General features: G+C 38.2%; 1 protein-coding gene across 27 annotated transcripts in view; it reads left to right on the top strand.

The window, feature by feature from the left end:
* Positions 1 to 19,914, top strand: part of DST (dystonin) — a 502,305-nt gene extending 482,391 nt beyond the window's left edge. For 12 of the 27 annotated variants that reach the window (XM_086707113.1, XM_086707108.1, XM_086707115.1 and 9 more), the window contains 13 exons: positions 876 to 1,064; positions 2,285 to 2,414; positions 4,272 to 4,435; positions 5,918 to 6,080; positions 7,629 to 7,783; positions 7,953 to 8,027; positions 8,909 to 8,926; positions 11,642 to 11,759; positions 13,083 to 13,154; positions 14,089 to 14,288; positions 14,714 to 14,824; positions 17,933 to 18,056; positions 18,877 to 19,914. In XM_086707113.1, the coding sequence (XP_086563239.1) occupies positions 876 to 1,064; positions 2,285 to 2,414; positions 4,272 to 4,435; positions 5,918 to 6,080; positions 7,629 to 7,783; positions 7,953 to 8,027; positions 8,909 to 8,926; positions 11,642 to 11,759; positions 13,083 to 13,154; positions 14,089 to 14,288; positions 14,714 to 14,824; positions 17,933 to 18,056; positions 18,877 to 19,139 (1,782 nt within the window). In that variant the 3' untranslated portion in view covers positions 19,140 to 19,914. The remainder of the gene's footprint in view (positions 1 to 875; positions 1,065 to 2,284; positions 2,415 to 4,271; positions 4,436 to 5,917; positions 6,081 to 7,628; positions 7,784 to 7,952; positions 8,028 to 8,908; positions 8,927 to 11,641; positions 11,760 to 13,082; positions 13,155 to 14,088; positions 14,289 to 14,713; positions 14,825 to 17,932; positions 18,057 to 18,876) is intronic. The other 15 variants (XM_086707116.1, XM_086707111.1, XM_086707127.1 and 12 more) reach the window with 4 other exon arrangements.
* Positions 19,915 to 20,221: the final 307 nt, after the last annotated feature.

The following is a 20,221-nucleotide window of genomic DNA, read 5'->3' as shown; positions in this document are numbered from 1 at the left end:
ATATTTGGTTCACTGTATTACTTTCTGTCCCACTTACACACTGTCTCTGTTGGATAAGCCAGCACTTGAATTGTATTTCAGACGAGCGTATGCTTGTGGAATGAAGTGCATGCATGAACTGAATTCTGTATCTTAAGATTTTAGCTATTTTTATTTCTGCTCAGTGCTACATGGAATAAGCATACCTGATCCTTCAGAGAATGCATGTTTGAATTTTTTAACATTTGTTTATTTATTTATTTTAACATTTATTTATTTTTGAGAGACAGAGAGAGGCAGAGTATGAGCAGGGGAGGGGGAGAGAGAGAGAGAGGGAGACACAGAATCTGAAGTAGGCTCCAGGCTCTCAGTTGTTTATTAGCACAGAGCCCAACGCGCGGCTCGAACTCACGAACTGCAAGACCGTGACCTGAGCTAAAATCAGACACTCAACCGACTGATCCACCCAGGTGCCCCAATGTTTCTTTTTGGGAGAGAGAGAGCACGAGCAGGGGAGGGGCAGTTGGAGAGGGGGCCCTGAGGATCCATAGTGGTCTCTGTGCTGACAGTAGTGAGCCTGATGCAGGACTCGAACCCATGAACCGCAAGATCATGACCTCAGCCCAAGTTGGACACTTAACCGACTGACCCACCCAGGCGCCCCCAGCAAGTGCATATTTGAACTTAAATTAGAAAACAAGAGGAAACCTGGGATGTGTATGACATCCATCTCCGCAAGCTGGCTCTTGGTACCACGGATGGGATATAGAAAGACTGGAAGTATTATGAGTCCGGCCCAGGATGATCCCAATTTACATTTAAATTTTGTGGTTTTTATATCAATTAAATAATTAAGATGAAAGAAATTCAGGGAAATTTTTGTTTTTCCCCAACAGGTGTTGGCCTGGGCAAAGCAGCATCAACAGAGATTAGCAAGTGCTCTGGCTGGGCTCATTGCTAAACAGGAATTGTTGGAAGCTTTGCTGGCTTGGCTGCAATGGGCTGAAACCACGTTGAGTGATAAGGACAAGGAAGTCATCCCCCAGGAAATCGAAGAGGTGAAAGCCCTCATTGCAGAGCACCAGGTAAAATAAATCTCATCCTAACCCCTGGTTCTTTATTTCACCACCATACTGCTCAAAAGACTGCTTTGTGCTTGTTACCTTCATGTCCTCAAGTCGTTCCTCCTGGGTTTCTAATTCCTTACCTTTATTTTCAGCTCTGTCCCATCCTGTTCTCTCTTTCGGCGATCTCCCTTTTTTATTGCTCCCTGCTTGTGTATTCCACTGTCTGGTGCTGAGCATCTCCCGTGATGTCCACCAGTACGCCAGTATTTCAAATATATCCTGTCTACAAGGGAATGCATCGTCTTGTTAAGAAAAAAAAAAAAAAAGCTACTGCTCTATCCTAATCTGTTTTAAACTTTGAAATGATGGGCGTCACATTAACGCTGACTTATTTGTTTGCTTGTTAGTCTGTTTAATATATATTATTAAAGGTCAGCTTAGTTGGCTGAGAGTTAACATCGCTATTATATCTTAATGAAGGTATGAGCCATCCATGTCCGAAATGGCCCTGAAGTGCCTCACGCCATGTTCTCTGTGATGAGAGCTCTTCCATGTGACAGATACTCCAGAAATGTGTTACTCCACTTTTCACTTTTATCCCCCTCCTCTTTTTTTCACCCCTTTTCACCACAATCTGTGCCTTTGCCACATATTCCAGATATTGGGATATGTAAGTCAGTAAGCCTAAGGACATGAGATAAGAAATGGCAAGATAGTCAAACCTGTTAAATGGAAACTTTAACCTGAATAACTTTTATCTGCTTTGGCATAGCATATATGTTAACAGGACTATTTAAAATATATCCACATTTAATGTGGATGCTTTACATCACTGTACATCAGAGCCATCTTAAAAATTTCAAATATGTAAGTGAAATGTGCTACAAAGAAGTTCTAAGCACCAACCCAGTTAACTAGTTGCTTTGCAGATAAATGCTCACTTTAAGATTCTTCAGAAAGAGCTTGGGCTGATACCCAGGCAGATTATGTGTGGTCTTCAAACTAAAACAAATTACTGTTACAATGCTGAAATTACTTAACAGGTATCACATTTTATATTCTTTACATATGAGTAAATGCTTTGTTATGTGGGCTTACATTTTTTCCCCCAAAGATGCAACATGTTTATTCCTTTTTCCAGAAATAATAGCATGGTCCTTTTATCCTTTTGTTTTTAGTTCACTTCTAAAGATAGTTTTCTCTGATATGCTTGTATTTAATTGACATTGACATTTCAGACCTTCATGGAGGAAATGACCAGAAAACAACCTGATGTGGATAAAGTTACCAAGACCTACAAGAGGAGGGCAGCTGATCCTGCCTCATTACAGTCCCATATTCCAGTCCTGGATAAGGGACGAGCAGGAAGTAAGCAGTGGCTAATTTCTTTAATTATTATTATTTATTATTTTTTCTTTTTAGAGAGAAAGAATGCGAGGAGGGGAGAGGGGCAGAGGGAGAGAGAAAGTATCCTAAGCAGGATCCACACTCAACACAGAGCCTGACATGGGGCTCGATCCCACAACCCTGGGATCATGACCTGAGCTGAAAGCAAGAGTTGGACACCCATCCTGCTGAGCCATACAGGCGCCCCCTGATTTCTTTAAAATGAATATGGTTAAGCAAGGAAGTTAGTTTTGAATTGTCGTTTGAAATTTTAGAACAATTGGTGATTCTGTGAGCTCTCTATCATAAAAGGTTTCCTTGAAAGAATACGTGGGCTCAAATATTGTAGCAACTTATTTAAAAATAAAGAAAAAGATCTATCCAGGTCTCTGTGTGTAAATTTATTTGCTTGAAGGGTATCTTTTAGATTAGTTAGAAGAAACTGGAAAAAATTTGCAACAAGAACAGAAATCATCATCTCCATTTGCTTTCATTATATAACTAGCCCTAAGATGGAATATAACAGAAATAACCATGACTTGGGTAAAGTTCATGACCTAACTATTCACTGGTGACCAGCAGTCCAATAGATTTTGCCCATGTTCATATGACTTCAGGTTCTATTTACTTCTCAGACTATCTTGACTCCACAAAAGAGTGTCAAAAGTGACACTTAAAACAATAATAGCTGGTTTGGAGAAGATTTAAAATAAGCAAAATTTATCTCTGAATAGTGGTATATTTGATGTATTTCTGAATAGTGCCTTAATTAAAAAAATGGTTTCAGATCTTTTAGTTACTGTATTGCACAAGGGGGCAAGGTAACAATGTGATTAAGAACTCTGGAGACAGACTCCTTGGCTCTTCTCATGACTTACCAACTAGGGAGATATAACCTTAGACAAGTTACTTAAACTCTGTCTGAGCCTCAATTTACTCATCTGTATAAGGGAATAATTATAACTTCATTGGATTCTGGTAACAATTAAATGAGCTGATGTGTGTGAGGTGGTTAGTATACTTCTTGGCATGTAGTTAAATGCTCAATAAATATTAGCTATTGATAACTCCAATAGGAGTTAGGAACTCTGGGCATTTCCCAGCTTGGACACTCACTTCCTGTATGACTTTAGGCCAGTAGTTTTTCTAGGCCACATTTAATCAGGTAGATGAGGAAAATGCATTGAGACAATTGTTCTGTGACATTATAAAAACTTGTGAAAAATAGCCAGAAAAGAGGGAGAAAACTTTAGTAAGGCAGGAAATTGGGGTATGAGACTATGCACGGGAAACATGCAATCTCAGCGGGAAATGGATTTGGATGAACACTGGGATTTTACACACACTTAGATATTTGAGTGGAATTTGTAAAGTATCTTGCTCTGACTCTAATGAATGGCCAGTGTCTCCTGCCCTCACCTGCCCTCCTTTCAGCCTTTTTTTCTAAGAAGGGCACCTGAGTTTGTGTAGCTTATTCTAAGTCAAGTCTCACTGTCCTGGGAGATCTCTTTTATCATCCCTTAACAAGAGAGAAGATCACAAGGTAATTCATTGTCATTGAAATGGCATGGATTTTAAGCTGGAAAATGCTTTTAAACATAATTTTATAAGAGATCATTCCAGTATTTAAATGCCCTTGTCAAGATATGTTTCTCTAATTTATACAAAAGATCCTTGGTAAGTAAAACAGATTTGGACTTGAACATTATGCATCATCTAAATAGGATATTTCTAAATAATTAAGGTGATTCAGTCTTAGCTGGGAACGATAAAGGCCCGGCCTTAACATATTTCAGAACCCTGGAAACTGCCCTCCTAACTAAAGTTGTATTTTAACAGGAAAGCGCTTCCCAGCATCAAGCTTATATCCCTCTGGATCACAGACACAAATCGAAACCAAGAATCCCAGGGTCAACTTGTTGGTGAGCAAATGGCAGCAAGTTTGGCTCCTCGCACTGGAAAGAAGGAGGAAGCTTAATGATGCCTTGGACAGACTGGAAGAGGTTAGAAAACTCATACATTCTGCACCCCTGATATAAGGGATATGGGTTTAGGGAATCAGTATAATAAAAAATTATAATTGACCCTTGAACAACATGAGCGTTAGAGGCACCAACACCCTTCCACACACCGCATAGTCAAAAATCTACGTATAACGTTTGACTCCCCCAAAACTTAACTGCTTAATAGCCTACTGTTGACCAGAATCCTTACTGATAACAATCAATTAACACAAATTTTGTATATTTGTTATATACTGTGTTCTTACAATCAAATACGCTAGAAGAGGGGAAATGTTATTGAGAAAATTCACAAGAAAAAAATCACAAGGAAGAGAAAATACGTCTTTTTTTATTTTGTAAAAAACCTGCATGTAAGTGGATCCACACAATTCAAACCCATATTGTTGAAGGGTCAAACTATAATGTTTAAACATAAGCAGAAGCTGACTCCTTAAGAAAAGGAATCAGATCCAGCTTGGGGCGCCTGGGTGGCTCAGTCAGTTGAGCATTCGACTCTTGATTTTGCCTCAGGTCATGATCTCATGGTTCATGAGTTCAAGCGCCATGTTGGGCTCTGTGCTGGTGGCATGGAGCCTGCTTGGGATTCTCTCTCTCCCTTTCCTCTGCCCCTCCCCTGCTCGCTCTCTCTCTCTCTCTCTCTCTCTCTCAAATAAAATTTTTAAAAAAATTAAAAAGAAAAGATCCAGCTTGACATATGTTTGCTTGGTATTACCTGGAAAATGTAACCGTTTATAGTTCAGATATTTTCATTATTTATATTCTGTGATCTGAGATTTAGAGTTTCAGATTCTGAAACTGGGAAATTTTTAGAAGCCGAAAGGAGGTAGAATGACAAATAGCAGAGAGAGAACAGAGGTAAGTGCTACCACGCTGGGCCTGGTGCTCAGTGGGCAGAGAACTTTCTAGAGGTGTTATTACTTTGGGGCATGATCACATTGGCATGATCAGAAATTTTCAGTTTGAGGGTGCCTGGGGGGCTCAGTTTGTTGAGCATCCAGCTCTTGATCTTGGCCCAGGTCTTGATCTCACAATTCGTGAGTTCAAGCCCCACATTGGGCTCTGCACTGACAGCACAGAGTCTCCTTGGGATTCTCTCTCTCTCTCTCTCTCTCTCTCTCTCCCCCTCTCTCCCCCTCCCCCTCTCTCTGCCCCATCCCCAGCTTGTGTTCTCTCTGTCTCTGTCTCTGTCTTTGTCTCTCTCTCAAAATAAATAAATAAAAACTTAAAAAAAATTTTTTTTCAGTTTGACTTTTTGAGGAACTTTTATTTGTAAAGAAAAGCCAGTGACACTAGTGAAATTACAGGAAAAATGTTTCTGAGTTCTCTGTGCAAGATCATACCTTTGTTTGAAGTGGGAAAGATAGGTGCTTTATCTAGAAGATCATTAAAAATAACTTTATTCATAAAGTGTAAGATATAATTTGAGCACTGAATTAACCAAAATACATTTGTCCTTTCCAGCTGAGGGAATTTGCTAACTTTGATTTTGATATCTGGCGCAAAAAATACATGAGATGGATGAATCATAAGAAATCTCGAGTGATGGACTTCTTCAGGAGAATTGATAAAGATCAGGATGGGAAAATAACCCGACAAGAATTTATTGATGGAATTCTTTCCTCAAGTAAGTCCCAACAGGGGTGACTGTAAATGATGTAATTTTTAAAGAAAATAAGCACCGTTTAAACTTGTGTTACCAATAAAGCATCGCCTTTAAACTTGGCTGTGAAGTCACAGCCCTCAGTGAAAAGTGCCCTTGGTAAAATTCATGGGCTTGGATTCAGGCACACTTGTAATTGTGTAACCACAATTAGTATATTCCTTGTTCCACTGCAGCTGTGTCCTCATTAGGATAATAAACTTAATAATATTTGATTCTTAGATTGTTTGGCCTGACATATAATGGGAAATCAATAAACGCAAGTCAGTCTCTTCCCTTTTTTTTGTTCTAATTGACATTCTGATCATTGTCATTAGTAGGAAATTAGAACTCTTTAAAAATTCTTAAGGTATTTGTCACCTTATTGGTAGTTTAGCCATATGGATGTGCCTTCTCTGGAAGATGTTACTGGAAGTAATTCTTAAAGGAAATTTAATACAATCATATGAATGTGTATATTCATATGTATAAAATCCATATATTCCTTAAGTGGTAGTTGAACCGTATGAAACTTAACTAATATGAAACAGTTTTTGAACTAGAAAAATAGCAGTTTCAAGTGATTCACCCTGGTGTAGTCATTAAAGATAAATGTAGGTCCTATACACTGGTTTTGTTTGTTTCGATGTCAATCGGCTTCTTAAAAGGATTTTAATATATTTGATGACCCTGATAATTTAACTGGCAGCATTAAGATCAAAATAATACAATCAAGAATGTCTTGAGGCAGAATTAACATGTTATACCTCTTCCTTTTTTTTTTTTAAAGCTTAAATCTTTTTGTCAAATGTTACTGTAAATAGCTAGGTTTTTAAAAACTTTCATTGGGGGGGCGCCTGGGTGGCGCAGTCGGTTAAGCGTCCGACTTCAGCCAGGTCACGATCTCGCGGTCCGTGAGTTCGAGCCCCGCGTCAGGCTCTGGGCTGATGGCTCAGAGCCTGGAGCCTGTTTCCGATTCTGTGTCTTCCTCTCTCTCTGCCCCTCCCCCGTTCATGCTCTGTCTCTCTCTGTCCCAAAAATAAATAAACGTTGAAAAAAAAAATTTAAAAACTTTCATTGGGAATGTAGTATGGCTTATTCTGAGAGTATTCTAATTATCATTCATACGTGGAATCTAAATACAGAGTTAAACTCAGAGTGGAAAAGTGGTTGCCAGGGTCTGGGGGTGGGGGTGAGGGGAAATAGGGAGAGTCTGGTACAAGAGTACAATCTTTCACCGTATGGTGAGTAAGGTCTGAGGTTCTAAAGTATAATGTGGTGACTATAGTTGATAATACTGTACTGTGTCATTGAAATTTTCTAAGTGAGTAGAACTTAAGTTTTCAGAAAAACAAAACAAAACGAAAAGATAAATATGTGAGGTGATGGATGTGTTAGCTAACTTGATGGGAGGAATCCTTTCACAGTGTGTACATGTATCAAATCATCACAATATACACTTTTCATTGTCTTATAATTTTATTTGTCAGTTATACCTCAGTAATGCTATTTACTATTATCTGAAAATTTTAGAGTTTCCAACCAGCCGCCTGGAGATGAGCGCAGTTGCAGACATCTTTGACCGAGACGGCGATGGATACATTGACTACTATGAGTTTGTAGCGGCCCTTCATCCGAATAAAGATGCATATAAACCTGTCACTGACGCCGACAAAATCGAGGATGAGGTATCATGATCTTTCCGCCACCTGCAACAACATCTTGTGCTGCCAGGATATCCTGCACAACCCATGCAGCCGTTTTATTTATTTCATTTTGAGTTGTCCTGTCAAGGTTTTAAGGATTCCGCAGTGTGTAATAACATTAAAGTGGACATTTCATTGTTCTTTTTGGCAGGTGACAAGACAAGTAGCTAAGTGTAAATGTGCAAAACGATTTCAAGTTGAACAGATCGGAGATAACAAATACAGGGTAAGTCTGCAAAATAACGATTTAGTTCTCTTGAAGGAGAAAAATTGAAATTTGTATGCAATTTGATCTGCATTGCTTTCCAGGCCCTCACATCACAATATAGTGGTCTATAAAATTCCAACTTTTGTCATTTTACATTCTATAAACATAGCCTGCATTTTGTAAATTAGGACATATCTTTGACATGTACGTTACTTTTAAGGAGGAAAACACATCTCACATACTCAAGTTGGTTCGTGTGACTTATAATATATTTTATTATAACTACAGGTAAGTTTTCATATTTCTAGTAACAAAGCTATTCCAAGCCAGAACCATAAAGTTAAAAATGTTGACTCATTTTTAGAAAAGTGAAAAAAGAGGCAATGTTTTCCACTTGTACAGTTATTTTTCCTTTCATTCGAAGTCTCAAAAGCTCAGTCCACCTTCTTCAGAACAATTATTTGAAGACTAATGTGACTTTGTCACTCCTCTCTCTTTTTTTTCTCTGTTTTGGGATATCTCTTATATGTAGTAGCTAGACAGGAAATGTGCTGAGTTTCCCTAATACAGTTTGTTACTTACAAATGAGATTTTTTAAAATTTTAATTTGTATATTTCCACATTGGAAAATATTCATCTACATATTTGAATTTCTAACCTAAATTTGAAACCCAAAGCTTTTCAAAAAAACTTGTATAGGAAATTTTCTGCCTATTTGGTTTGAAGTCTGAACACATGGGTACCTGCACATTTCTAAACTAGGTACTGTATCCAGGAGCCCCGAGTGTGAAAGATTTTGTGTGTGTGTGTATGTGTGTGTGTGTGTTCTAGAGTCATATAGAAAGTTTCCTATTGAACTAATTGTGTCTTTCTTCCATTTTTCATTTTTTTTTTATCAGTTCTTCCTGGGAAATCAGGTATAAACCAGTGGAATGTATTCTCAAGTTCCCAATGATTTTTTTTTAACTTTAATTCATAGCCATTAAAGCTTGCCATGGCCAATCTTTCCCATGCTGTTGCCCTAGCTACTACATTGTTGGTTGGCGTGGTGTTTCTGTAAATGCTGTAAGGATCCTTGATCCAGGATTCCTTTTTGCAGTGTGTCTTAAATGAGGAGATTACTTTTAAGCAAACCAGATAATAAATTGTAGCTTGACTGGTCACAGTGTTGCAAATGCAGTTTTTAATTCCAGTTAATAATAATATGTTATATGTATTTTATGCAAATACTCATTGGAACACAAATTTGATTCTGCACACATCTCTACACTGTATTTAACCATTGAGGTCACATGGTCTACAGTAGCTAGAGAAGGACCAGCGTCAGGCAATGACGTGGGAAGACAGAGAAGTGAGAAGTCTCCCTGGCACTCAGCCACAAGTAATGTGTTCTCTCCAAAGCAGCTATTGTCCTATTTGTCCTAAATCATCAATTTTAGGGATTTGCATTTTCCAAGTAGAAATTTTAACTCTGGAGGTTTTAACTGGTATCATTCATTTTGAGGACATGTATCTCCCATATGAAATCCTAAACCATGCTTTATCCCATTTTGACTTCACATTGAAGTCAGTATAAACTGTCCAGTGGCACTGTATCATGATCACAAATTCTAGAACTAAAGATAAGAGAAATTGTGTTTTGATTTAAACAAAGGAGAAGAGTTCTTCCCTGTATGCTTTTGGAAAGAAGCATACTATTTGTAATACCTGACCATATCATATTAGATATTCCTCTGCCTCTCAGTTGTTAAGCCATATTGTAGCTTAAGTTTCAAATTCCCTTTTACTCCCATTTATTGCAAGCACATAATTTTTTCAAATAGAAATTTTCAGGTCCTTCGAATTAATGTCTTTAAAACTTGGCATTAAGTAAAATATATAAAAAGTTACTGTCCTGTTCACTTATTATTATTTTCTGAGTTAGCAATTGGGGTAGTATTTTTTATTTGTGGAAAGGATGAGAAAAATGCTCACTTTAAATGGTTTTATTTACTGAAAACACAAAGAGCAACATTAATCTATTTTATTCTTACATCACAATTTGGCTGTTAGGAAAATTAGAGAAATTCTGAAGGCAATGTTATTGTCTAGAAAATACATTCTCAAAATAAAAATTTATATTTATTAGACTTGAAATATCTCTATAAAATAGTAATTCTCCTTTTGTTTTGAACATAATCTTGGATTGAAAGTATCTTGTCTAATTATCTGGTTTCTTAAGGGTAATTTTCTTTAAATCCCTTCCTTTTCCTTTGCTTATTAGCAGCACCAAATTTTTTTCTAACAAAATAAATATATATTTTAATTTCAAAATTTTAATTTACATTTCAGGAACCGGTTCAATTATAAGAGAGTTTAAATCTCAAGGCTTGAAAATGGACTACTTTAGAAATAGCAATATAAAAAGGGTTGATGTAAAACGCATGAGTTCCTGCTGGTGCATTTTACATGCTTTCCAGGTCCTTTTGAGTTTCAGGGTCATGGGTTGGCTTTGTTTTAGGTTCTATTCCTGAAACTCAATGTTAAAGCATATTGAAAAGCAGCAGATTGTTTTGTATTTAAAGTGAAGTTTTCTGTTTACCCATCATGAGTCCAGACAAATAGTCAAAGTCACAATTGCATCTTACCTGCCTTTAAAAGAAACTATGTTTACTTGACTGTTCATTTTGCTATGGTATCTGTTGAGTTGGCAACCATGAAAATCAGTATGGTGATTTTTACAAGCTGAACATGAGCCTATTAGAAATGATTTCAAAGTATAAAATTATTTCTCATGGGCTTTCAAAACAAATCTTAGGATCAAAAACTATCTGTACTCTAGACGGTTATTCCAGACTTGCAGAATTTGTAGCATATCCAAGTGATTGGAAATCCATTGAAAGGGTAAGAACACAATTGCGTATTAGTGTCAGTAATTATGGTACAAACAGCTTTAAGACAAAGCCTTTTAGATTCGAAAGCTGTATCACTAATAATGTGTCACTGGCTGTTCTAATATTACAGTAATCCAAAATGGCACACTAATCCAGCCTTTGACAGATTGGTTTACCAGATCATTAGTGATCCAGAGATTTCATTTGACTGTGAAATTTTTGCTGGTCATGTTCATTTACTGCTTTATCTCTCTAAAGTCAAAACTGCTCTTAGGGAAAACCGAATGAGCTTATGGAGATTATTCCTGCAGATTTCAGTGGAAAATAGTTTTAGTATAAGAGGAAGTTTTAATGAAGAAGAATCAGAGTTTACTAAACTTTCTTTAGAATCTTATTTTGTATAAGCCCTGGCAGGTGGGCCAGTGCTTATTTTGATGTCTGTGTTTAATTTCTAGAAACATCTTTCAATTACTGCCTTACTAATGTTTCTATCATAAAGAAAATTCATTTCTGGAACAAAGCTTCAATATTACACTTGATAACCTTGGTAGCTTTTTTCAAACTGTTTCCTTTGGGCTAAATCAGCATGCAGCAGTCTAACGCAGATCATTTCAAACCCCTTTTTATGAGATTTTACTAATCGCTGTGAACTAAGCAAGAAATTTAAGTTGGTTGCTTAAGCTACTGCAGATTGCATATCATCCTTAGGTGTTTAGCCTTACTGTTGACAATTAGAGGTTCTGTCTTTCATCTTCACAGTTTGGGGACTCCCAGCAGCTGAGGCTCGTTCGAATCCTACGAAGTACCGTAATGGTTCGTGTTGGAGGCGGATGGATGGCACTTGATGAGTTCTTGGTGAAAAATGATCCTTGCAGGGGTAAGGAGATGCTATGTTATGATAATAATACCATGAAAGTATACCAATTTTGTATTACTTCCCAGCATCAAAAACATGCTGGGTCTAATTTTGGTTATTTATTACGGTAATGAACATTTCACATTGGTCTCTGTCAGCCTAAAGTTCCCAAAGAACTTTCGGCAATCATGTAAACCATGTTCTTCTCATTTTTTTTTTCTTACTTCTTCTGGATAATTATGAGAGTGATAGACAGGAAATCCTAGAGTAGATGTATTCATTTTTTAATGAAATGCTCCCATATGCAGTTTTCAAAGTCAGTAATTACATCAACTAGGGAAAAGAGTTCATCTGTCATTAAATAGCAAAGTAAAATGAAAGGAAACTGAGGTGAAGAAGACTGAACATGCTGGATGGTAAAAGTTTAAAAGTGAAAGTTTTTTTTTTCCTTTAAATTGGGGGAAGGTAAGGAAAGTAATACCTAAACATTTAAAAATTAATTATCAACTGCTAACTTGACGCTTACTTGGAAGCTGTAGGTTAGCACATTAAAAATATAAACATATGCTACTGTATAGCTCACTCCATATCTACCAGCCACAGAGTCCTTGATTATCTTTTAATTTTCCTTATCTTTCAGATCCCATAGTCGATTTTGGAATTCTTAAGTGATTTACCTTACAAATGGTCATTTGATTGCAGTTTCTAGTTAGGTCCCCTTTACTTAGTAGGTCCATTTTTCTTTGAAAAAAGGAAACAATAAAATTCTGTGATTTTCTTTAACCTGTGAGCTCATTTTACTCCTCTTAAACAAACAACCACAAATGTTTGTGCTGATACTGATAGGCTACCCTGCGGGAGGCCGGGGTTCTTCCGGTGGGGCCTGTTTGTTAATTTAGTGCTGGCACCTGGATGCACAGGTGTATCAGAGTGAGCCCTGCTCTGCCAAGGGCACCTTCGATCAGCATACAACCCTACAGGTAGCTCTGCTCTCTGCAAGTCACAGATACACCCCAAAAAGAGGCAAAATAACAAAAACTCCCTTTCTTAGTAAATGCAGCCTGAAGTAATGTACCTTCATTTATGAAACAAAGAAATGAGAATGTGTAGCATCCTGTCGAGTTTCTTAGAGAGGCTGTCGTGGCTGCGGCCAAGTCTTCCAAATAGGTTTTTCTTATGGAGTCAAATCTCAGAGTGCTTCTTTTCCTGATGCAACTTTTCTTCTAAAATGTGTGCTAAAAGCCGGATCTGAGCACCCTTTGCATATTCAACTACTGTACTTTGTTTCTTCTCTTGCTAACAGTATTCTTTAATGTGATTGGTATCCTGTGTCATTTTTTCTAGTTCATCATCATGGGAGTAAAATGTTACGTTCGGAATCAAACTCTTCAATTACTACTACTCAGCCTACTATAGGTTGGCAACCCCTCTCTTTGCCTCTCCCCTCTTACCTTTTCTCTTTCCTACTTTTACATTCTCGCTTTAATCATTTGTTTTAAGATAACACGCTTCATCCATCGCGTATGGCTTAACTCATATCCAACTGAGCTGGTGCTTCCAAATTTAAATTCTGAACCGTTGACACACTTCCGGTGTGTTGCACACGTAGGTGTTCTGTAAGTGATCAAACACATGCTAACACGTTGCTCATTGGGTTCTTGTGGAGTGTTCTCCGTGTGCATATGTGTTTGTATGAGTGTTGCATCACTGATTATCTCCTATTCTTGGGTCTGGTGTTTGTTATTTGCATGTTGGTTAAACAGACTTTTTGGAGGCATAAAATAAGAATACTAGTTGCCTCATTTAAGTGAAGAACCTGAGAGTTTATATGTTGTCATCATGATTAACAAGCCATCTCTCATTCTGTGTAATTCTATTGTTTAATTAATTCCAGTGTTAAAAAACTGGCATTCTCCTTACCTCAGTAGTACATGCAAAAGACACAGTCCCCGCCTTACTGGCTTGTCTTCTCAGTGTGCAGAAAGGGCGATGAAACCATGTGGGCATCAGTAGCTGGTGGATTAACAATATTTTAGCATGAGCTTTCCATTTTCATGCTGACTCTTTCTTTAATAGTGGTTATTCTTGCTGGTGTCTAGTGTTAGAATAAACACACTATTTTTTTTTCTTTCCCAAACTTACTTGTATCCAAAAGGAATGCATTGTAAAGGAATGCATTTAACTTTTTGTTATGCTGAGTTGGAGTTGGCATGGCAAAAAGATGTTCTTGAAATCCTCAACTTAATCTGTGGTGCCAGCTGGTTGTTCTTCCCGTAAATTGATTGAGCATCTCTTTTTTCTCCCCCTTCCTCTTTTGCTTGTGTACCTCGTTGTGTGACACGTAATGCAGCCAAAGGAAGGACAAACATGGAACTTCGGGAGAAGTTCATTTTAGCAGATGGTGCCAGTCAGGGTATGGCAGCCTTCCGGCCCCGGGGCCGAAGATCGCGGCCTTCGTCACGAGGAGCTTCACCCAACCGCTCAACGTCTGTGTCCAGTCAGGCTGGCCAGGCGGCCTCTCCACAGGTCCCTGCCACCAGCACACCCAAGGTAAGACTCAGCTGGGAAAGGTTGTCTTTCTCCCATGCAGTCACTGTCTCCGGTATACTTTTGAATGTTTTGGGACCCCAGCATTTGAAGGACCTGCCTTCTCCATTTGTATCCCTTCTCACAATATGACGCACAAAGGATTTAAAAACATGTATCTACATATGTGCTTTTGCCTTGTGGCCCATATGGAGACTGTCTATTTAGGGGCTTTGGTTACCTTTCAGATTGGTTTTTCTTTTTAAATAAAGCTTTATTTTTTTTATTTTATTTTTTTGATGTATATAATTTGCCGTTCAATCTTTCCACTTATTTTTAATCGTTATCATTCTTACTGTGAAACATTACTCTTTGCTATGAATATCTCTTTCTGTGGTTTGTTTTTTATCTGCTGTCCTTTACATTTGATTTGCCATTGTTCCATACAGATTCTCCATCCTTTAACACGCAATTATGGTAAACCATGGTTGACAAACAGCAAAATGTCAACTCCTTGTAAACCAGCAGAGTGCTCAGACTTTTCCGTGCCGTCTGCAGAGGTATCGTAAGGCCCAGATTCTAGTCTAACAGTCTTCTTTAACTGAAACTGTCACCCACTAACATTGCTTTACCTCTCCCTTAACACATGCACTTTTGATAATACCACGTCTTTTTACAGACTTCTATAAAATAATAAACAACTCCGCATTTCTGGGAAGACATGAGAGTGTCTTTTCTCTCTTGGGAGAGTGAAATACGGGAGATTATATTAGACTTATGTCAAGTTTCTTTTAGAGCTCATGGTATGCTTGTGCTTCTAGACATTATTTGGGCAAGAAATGCAACAATACCCCTTCAGGTGAGAGTGAGAGTCAATGTCATTTACAAGTATTTGCTTAAAAGAATATTTATTAAGTGTAGACTGTGAGGAAGGTCCTTCCAAATGTATGCTACATTTATTTCTGCACAAGAACACTGGGTGGGTAAGACATAAAAGCCTTTTAGTTTTCAGTGGCGGGGGGGTGGCTTAGGTATGAAAAAAGTTATCTGGCATTTTCAATAGGTATGTGTCTTTATTAGACTTTAAGGATTATTATTTAAGTGTGCTTCAGCTTTTTATATGGCAGGATTTATGGAGATAAGATATTTAGGTCATGTAAAATGTGCCCAATTAGCTCATATATCAGACAATTTCATTCAAGTGAAAATCAACCAAATATATTTGAAAGAAAGTTCTCTGTAAAATGACACACACATAGGTATCAAATGATCACATACTTGATTAGAGGTACAATAATTGGGGTGATGTCCCTAAATAACTTTGCTTGAAATGAAGTCCAGGACCCTTTTATGAAAGTCATATATAGTACCTGTAAAAAGCCCTGTATGCTTTTCAAAACACTTTCTAATCTATTATTTAATCCTCACATCAGTAGTAAGAGGTAAGCAGAGAAAATTTCATTACTCTCATGATTCAAAATGTCATTACTGGTAATGGTAGAATTGAGGCAGAAACAATCCATTCTTCAATTCTTCCTCATTCCCTGACCCTTCATTTCCACCCTGTCACTTATGGTGAATCTAGTGTAACAAAAACTGAGAACAGTTCAAGAGGCCTCAAGCAACATATATGTTTTAAATATTTAGGGCTATGCTGCTATGTGCCAATTTTTTTAAAACTAGAGATTCCCCCAGATTAGAGTTTAAGTATGTTATTTAAACTACTATAAAACTATGTTTCATTTCAAATAGCCTCATTAGACAAAACAACCAAAGAGAGAAAACAACTAAGGTATATACCTCTATGGAGGGGTCTGTGAGAATCCTAGGTAGGGTTGGTGACCCTAAAATAAGAGCAGTCAAGGCCTTCCGAGAAGAATGATGTTACATGGCAATGAATTCTGCCACCTTGGGTGATATGTTTCATAATTTGGGGGTCCTCACTCTTTTGTGGGTTGTCAAGATTCTTTTAAACTTAGGAATTTAACTAGATGAAAGTTGTCAGATCTTGGGCAGATCACTGCCCTCCTCAGGCCCTCATTTTTCACATTTGCCAAAAAAGTTGTGATTAGGGGAATGTAAGGATTAATTATCCTTACATGGATGAAAGTATTTTGAAAAGTTAAGGTTTTTTTAAATGTTTATTTTGAGAGAGAGCGAGTAGGGGAGGGGCAGATAGAGAATCCCAAGCAGGCTCTGCACTGTCAACATGGAGCCCATCACAGGGCTCAATTCACAATCTGTGAGATCGTGACCTGAGCCAAAATCAGAAGTCTGATGCTCAACCTACTGAGCCACCCAGGCGCCCCGAAGAGTTAAGTTATATACGTATACAAATCACATATTAATTCTGTCCTTAAATGTATGTATAGAATACATATGTAAATGAATTTTGAATATTACATTTATATTAAATTGCAACTCTAATATATCAAAATGTCTTACATACACTTCATTACACGTTTACAACTAATATGAGAAAAACTAATTTTAAAAAAAAATGGACACATGGGGTGCCTGGGTGGCTCAGTTGGTTGAGCGTCCGACTCTTGATTTCAGCTCAGGTCATGATTCCAGGGTCGTGGGATCAAGCCCCACATTGGACTCTGCACTAAGCATGGAGCCTGCTTAAGATTCTCTCTCCCTTTGCCCCTCCTGCCCACTCATGTTTGCTCACTCTGTTTTTAGAAAAAAAAATTTTATTTAAAAAATGCCCATATACACCTGTTGGGATGAGCACTGGGTGTTGTATGGAAACCAATTTGACAATAAATTTCATATTAAATAAACAAATAAAAATAAATAAAAATAAAAAATGCCCACATAATTTGTACAGGTTCATTTCCTCTGAGCAGCTCCCTGTGAGTTCATTGAGGCAAGTGACATCCCTTATACTTCATGGGAGGTTTGCTTATTTTGTTAACTTTGGGGAAATTTTCAGAATGTTGTAGTGGTCTGGAAAAAATGCAGTGATTTTAGGCTCATAATAAAATCTCATGGTTGTGATTGCTTTAGGCATTCTCTGTGAACTCCTATAAGAATTTTTAAAGAATTTTCCCTAAGTGTTGCCCACGTGTCTCCTGCATAAAGACCATAGAAGGAAATGAAAGTAGATGAAGTGATGTGGTACCAAGTTGTAAAATGTCACTGCCTCTTTTTTGCAGTTAAGTTTGTTTAAATGAAGACTGTTGAGGCATCATTTACTTATTGTTCTGTCAGTTTATTTCTGGCTGGTTCCCTAAAAGCATTGGAGGCACCAGAATATCCAAGCACAGCTTTTTCAGAGTCCCATTCTCTCTCTGTACCATGCACTCCCTACCTTTCTGGCAAGACTCTTCTAACTCCATAATGTTCACTGACAACCTGAAAGATACTAATGTGCTCACCGGTTTAATTTGCCTTTTTTTTCCCCTTGCTATCCTTTGGAGCTCTATTTCTGTGTTTTCTCTTCCGTATGAATTCCTTTTTAACTCAGGGAGGGAATAAGGAATGAGTGGGAGGAAGCAAGTGGAGAGAACCCCATGCCACGTCTAATCGAAAAGCCTCTCCCACTCCCCCTCCTGAGGAGGCCCAGTGCAGGGGCTTCCACCAATCTATAATGTGGTGTCAGTGGAATATCGTGGAACAGGAACGATTTCTTGAAATGTCCTTTCACTGATTAAATACAGGGAACACCAATACAAGGAAGCAAGCTTCGACTTCCAGGATATTTATCAGGGAAAGGCTTCCACTCTGGGGACGACAGTGGCTTGATAACCACCGCAGCCGCCAGAGTCCGAACACAGTTTGCTGGTAAGTGTGATGTGGCTCTTTCTGTGATAGCTTTTTGCGGTATGATCTGAAGGTGAAAGTCCCTGTTCTTCTTCATGGCGGATGAAATAACAAATTGACAGTGCTGTATTCTTTCAAAATGACACATAGCCCTGTCCTCCAACAACGGTAGGGGATAAATGACAAGAAAATCCCTTTTGGAAAGTACCAAAGGAAGATGAGCATAAAAAAAACTAGAGCAGTATCCTATCCCTTTACGCTGGAAGCTCTTGGCTCTTCTGTCTGCTTACAAATTTCCTGGGCTCCATTTTGGGTGGTTGGAAAAACCCAACTGGACTGGGCCTTAAACCCGTGCTAGTCCTGCTTCTTCACAGAATAGTGAACCTGGTCCCTGGGGTTGTGGGCTCAGCAAGGATGAAGTTTCTTTAAAATTTCAAGACTTCTCTTTTAAATTCCTCTGTGCTTCAAATTACTTATCCTCGGGTAAAGCGTTTGCCCCATGTCTGCTCTGCACACATCCCTAGGTACACATGTTAAACTATGGAAAGCATAATGTTAAATTCTAGGTATATTCCTTATATCTGTTTGTAGGAAATGGAATCCTGTCTAAGCCCAAACCTACCTTTTGTCTGTAAGCCTACCTTTTTGTATATTACATCGACTTAGAGTGAGGCTACCGACCCTAGTGGAATGCAGAAAGGCCACGAATCCACAAGTGTCTGCTGAGTGCCTGCTAGGTGACAAAAAAATGTGTTGAGATTAAAGGTGGCATTAGGTTTCAAGAATGTGTTGTCGATGGACCCGGGAATGAGGGTGGTTCAACTCCGTCCTCTCTCCTCAGATCCCAAGAAGACTCCTAGCCGACCAGGAAGCCGAGCCGGAAGCAAAGCTGGCAGCAGGGCCAGCAGCCGCCGAGGCAGTGATGCGTCAGACTTTGACATTTCGGAAATCCAGTCTGTGTGCTCAGACGTGGAGACTGTCCCCCAGACACACAGGCCTACGCCCCGAGCAGGTTCTCGGCCATCCACAGCCAAGCCTTCCAAAATCCCCACGCCCCAGAGGAAATCACCTGCCAGCAAATTGGACAAGTCCTCAAAGAGATAGTGCAATTGGTTCCACCGCGGCCCTTCCTTGAGCATTTATTATTTAAGTTTGAAAGATGTAAAATATGATGTAGAAATTATTGTGAAATAATTGCAAGGAGTTGAGTTTAAAATTCTGCAGATGGCCTTATTTGTGTATTTGTCTTCTTATTTTATCTGTATAATTTCTTGTCAGATATTCTGGGGATTAAAGTCACATCATACGTGAGGGGGAGGAAAGAGTCTAACATGCACTAACATTTCCGCACTGTAAGGTGTGGAGCACACACTAGAATCGGTGACTGTACCTACAGGTAAGTCCTCATCCTCTCCGACAGCCACAGCACGACAGCCGCAGCTAACGTTAAGGATACCTCATGACATTTTCTTGCTTTTGTAGACACTCTGAGAAGCCAAAAGACACACACCAGGCATACATTTTGAGATCATTAAAATGTAAACTAAAAGGGGGAGGGCAGACAGACGAACACAACCACGTACAGTTCTTTAAGCAGTGTCTGACAGAGAACTCACAGGAAGTTACTTTAGGCACTTGCCAGTGCTATGACATTCAAGAACCTTACAGCATTTCTGTGCCATCGCTTCACATGAGGCCAGAGGTGTCCCGGATATTAGACCTATTATACTGTAAGAATATAATTATAAAGTGCATTCATATAAATGTGAGGTTTTCTTTTGCTTGAGTGGACAGTAGCACCTGTATCATTGAACTCATTTTGTATCAAAGCAATTTTGCTTGCAGAAAGCTATGAAATAAAACATGTCCCTTAACTACATTGCTATGGAATTAATTTTTTTCCCCAGGGAAAATCCGTGTATTTTTTTATGAGCAATATCAATTTGGAGTGACCAAAAGATACTTAAAAATGGGTTTATTTTGATTTCTCATCTGAAATAATCATGTTCTGGTATTATATCTATATTTAATAAATATATACATTTTAATTTATTATGTATACTCACATACTATAGAAAGATATTAGTATGCATTTAATAAAACCTATTCACTTGAACATGTGGAATACCTGATTATTTAAAGAACTTTTTCTATCGTTTGTTTGTTTTGAATAAAGGTTGTACGTC

Source organism: Puma concolor, chromosome B2 (assembly GCF_028749965.1).
Source record: "Puma concolor isolate L17-30 chromosome B2, mPumCon1.1.hap2, whole genome shotgun sequence".
In the NCBI taxonomy this organism is placed as follows: Eukaryota; Metazoa; Chordata; class Mammalia; order Carnivora; family Felidae; genus Puma; species Puma concolor.
Note: the sequence above shows the minus strand (reverse complement) of the source record. Positions and strands in the feature narration are given on the sequence as shown.